The sequence below is a fragment of the Aspergillus mulundensis genome (genome assembly GCF_003369625.1).
Source record: "Aspergillus mulundensis strain DSM 5745 chromosome Unknown scaffold_7, whole genome shotgun sequence".
NCBI classification, from domain to species: Eukaryota; Fungi; Ascomycota; class Eurotiomycetes; order Eurotiales; family Aspergillaceae; genus Aspergillus; species Aspergillus mulundensis.
This window is the reverse complement of record NW_020797895.1, coordinates 836,542-839,283: the sequence shown is the minus strand read 5'-3', so window position 1 is coordinate 839,283 and position 2,742 is coordinate 836,542. Positions and strand designations below refer to the sequence as shown.

At 33.8% G+C, this 2,742-nt stretch overlaps 1 protein-coding gene across 1 annotated transcript; it reads left to right on the top strand.

Annotated features, from left to right (window-relative positions):
* Positions 1-393: 393 nt before the first annotated feature.
* On the top strand, positions 394-777 carry DSM5745_07148 (uncharacterized protein; the record flags this gene model as incomplete). Its single annotated transcript, XM_026749164.1, has 1 exon — positions 394-777. One exon carries the CDS (start codon positions 394-396, stop codon positions 775-777), a length of 384 nt encoding a protein of 127 aa, XP_026602254.1.
* Positions 778-2,742: the final 1,965 nt, after the last annotated feature.

Below are 2,742 nucleotides of genomic sequence, written 5' to 3'. Positions count from 1 at the left end.
TTAATATTGTAGACCCTGTGCTTGCAGTTGGGAGTCTCATCTTCCAAGGTTTTAATTAACCTGGCCCGTATGCCGCCATAAGCTGCGTACAAAAAAAGGACTAAGTACGTGGCCAGAGCCACAACAAGCTCGAGAAAAAAAGACCATTGGGGCAGGGCCCGCAGCCTCCAGGTGCCTGCTTTGTTGTAGTTGACATTGCTGACCAGCGAACTGTCGCTTCGAGGTGGCATATTCTCAGACTGAAGGAGTGTAGTGCTGAAATGGGTTGTTTTGTGACTTGTTATTCGCAGGCCATAGATGGGGATTTAACTGTTAATCAGACATCATACCCGATGGAAGCAAATAGGTCCTCGAAACCGACCCGCTAAGAAGTCTGCTCGCTGGCGGTTGTGGATGGTCGGTCGTAGGTCGCCTGGGCCAACAGGAACCCTATATTCCGACCTTCGATCGCACGTTCCCTCCCAGCGTCGGGAACGTGCTTTTCTATTGGGATTGGGCAGTCCACCGTGTTTTACGCGGGGCGTGAGTGATTCTCACACCCTCCCGATGACAAACCTCCTCGGGTACCACACGCAACCGGAGATGTTTGCACAGGAGACCGGGAAGGCTGCCCCATATGGTGATCTGCTCGTGACAGCGGCGTCAAACTCGCATGGCGCGGATGAGGTCCGAGGTCGGAATTTCATCCAGGATCAACTAAATGACATCCTTGGTAAGGACTTGCATTGGATCCCGGCCAAAAATGCGACGCCTCCTCGCACTAGAGTGGCTGTTTGACCGGAGTATGGACATTTCCAGGCGTAGGCTGGGTGTGCCAACCACCGCGGCCACGATAACCCCTACCCCTACGGCACAAAATCCAATTTATTGTCCTCATTGCGTTAAGAATAATTAAAATAGGACTTGAAGATAAGCATACCATAAATAGATGGCTGTGTATTAATAGTAATGGATCTTCTTTACCTGGGTCGTGGATTAGCTGCGGAAACGGGCTGTAAAGTAGTTTTTAAGTAGTTCTCACTGTCGATTCCACCTTCGGCATGGTGGCGGATATGTTATAATAAAGTAAGGAAGAGAGAAAAAGTAAAAGGGCGTAGAAAGGGGTAAAAAAAGGTTTTAAATAAAAATTCTTGGTGGTTTAAAGTACTCTCTTTATTTAGTAAAAGTAGTATAAGGCCTTGTTAGTATTAGTGGCTGTTATATTTAATTTATAACTAAAGTTATAAGTAAAGTTTAAAAATAAGCTTGGGTAAGCTAAGCCACTATGTCATGCGACTAAACTAGCTATAGTAACCAGCAAACAAGTCGGGCCGAGCTGTTCTCTGCCCATCAAGTTATTCTGTCCAGGTATTGATTATTGGACGCCCGGAGGGCCGGCGCCCGGGACACGCCTATCCTTACTAGGACTAGTATAGCAGGTGATAATTAAAGTTTTTTTATAATTTACTGCTTACTATATTTAAATAATTTAAAGGTTTATTATAAATAATATTATTAGCTAGTTATTAGGTTATAAGCCCTTAAACTTTTTATTTATTTAATATATTTTTTACAACTTTTTTAAGTACTTTTATAAGCTTTAAAACTTTTAATTAGTACTATTCTATACTTTTTATATTTTTTATATTTTTTAAAGTATAATATTTAATACTTATTATTTATAAATTAATAAAATCATAATTTTTTAACTAATTAAAATATAATATCTAAAATAGTAAACCCTTAACAAGCTATTTTTATTATAAAGAAATCTTAATAAATACCTTAGCTAGTTGATTTTTATTATTACCACTATAGTGTTGCAATTGCGTAGTGTTATAATAATACAATCAGTTTTAGAGCCTTCATCGCGCTTTGCTTATTTGTATGCGTTGTTATCTTACTGTTCAAGTTGAAGATACCATAGCATTAAATATTTAAGGCTTACAAAGCAGGATTATATACTTAAATAATATAAATTAATCTTGGATAATCTCAGACCCCAAGCCTAGACTTCCAGAGTGGTGGAGAGTTAATTTGTTATTACTGTTATTGTGTTGCAACTGCGCAGTGTTGTAATAATATAATCTAGCGGCCTGAGGCCGCTAAATAAAAAAAACTTTAGCACTAAACTAGCCGCGCGCTAAGGTAGCAGCTAGTTATATAATATATAAAATATAAGTTTAATTTAAAACCTTAACTTAAAAAATTAGTAATTAATTTTTATTATAAATATATAATACCTTTTTTATTATAATAATTTATATTTTTTAAAGCTTAGTATAGTATATAACTATAACTTATAATTTTAATTTTTTTTTAAAAAAAAAAACTTATTTTATATAATAACTAGGTAATAAACTTAATTTTAAGGGCTAGTAAATAATATTTTAAAAAAATAATTATAAACCTTAACTTAATAATTAACTAATATACTTAAAGAAATTTATAAACTTTTAATTTAAAAATCTTAAGGGCATCCTTATTATTAAATCCTAAATTATATAAAAAATATTAAAATATAAAATACCTGCCCAGGGGTAAAAACATAAAAATAATAAAAAAATTATAAAAAAATTATAAGTAATATTAAATATAATTTTAATAAAAAAAAAGATATTATAAAAATAAGAATAGTATAAAAAAATATTAATAAATTTATACCTAAATTCAAAAGGCATGCTAATAAATTATAATAGCTAAAGCTAATTAATAAATATATAATATACCTTTTTAATTCATTAAGTAATTAATAGTCCCGCG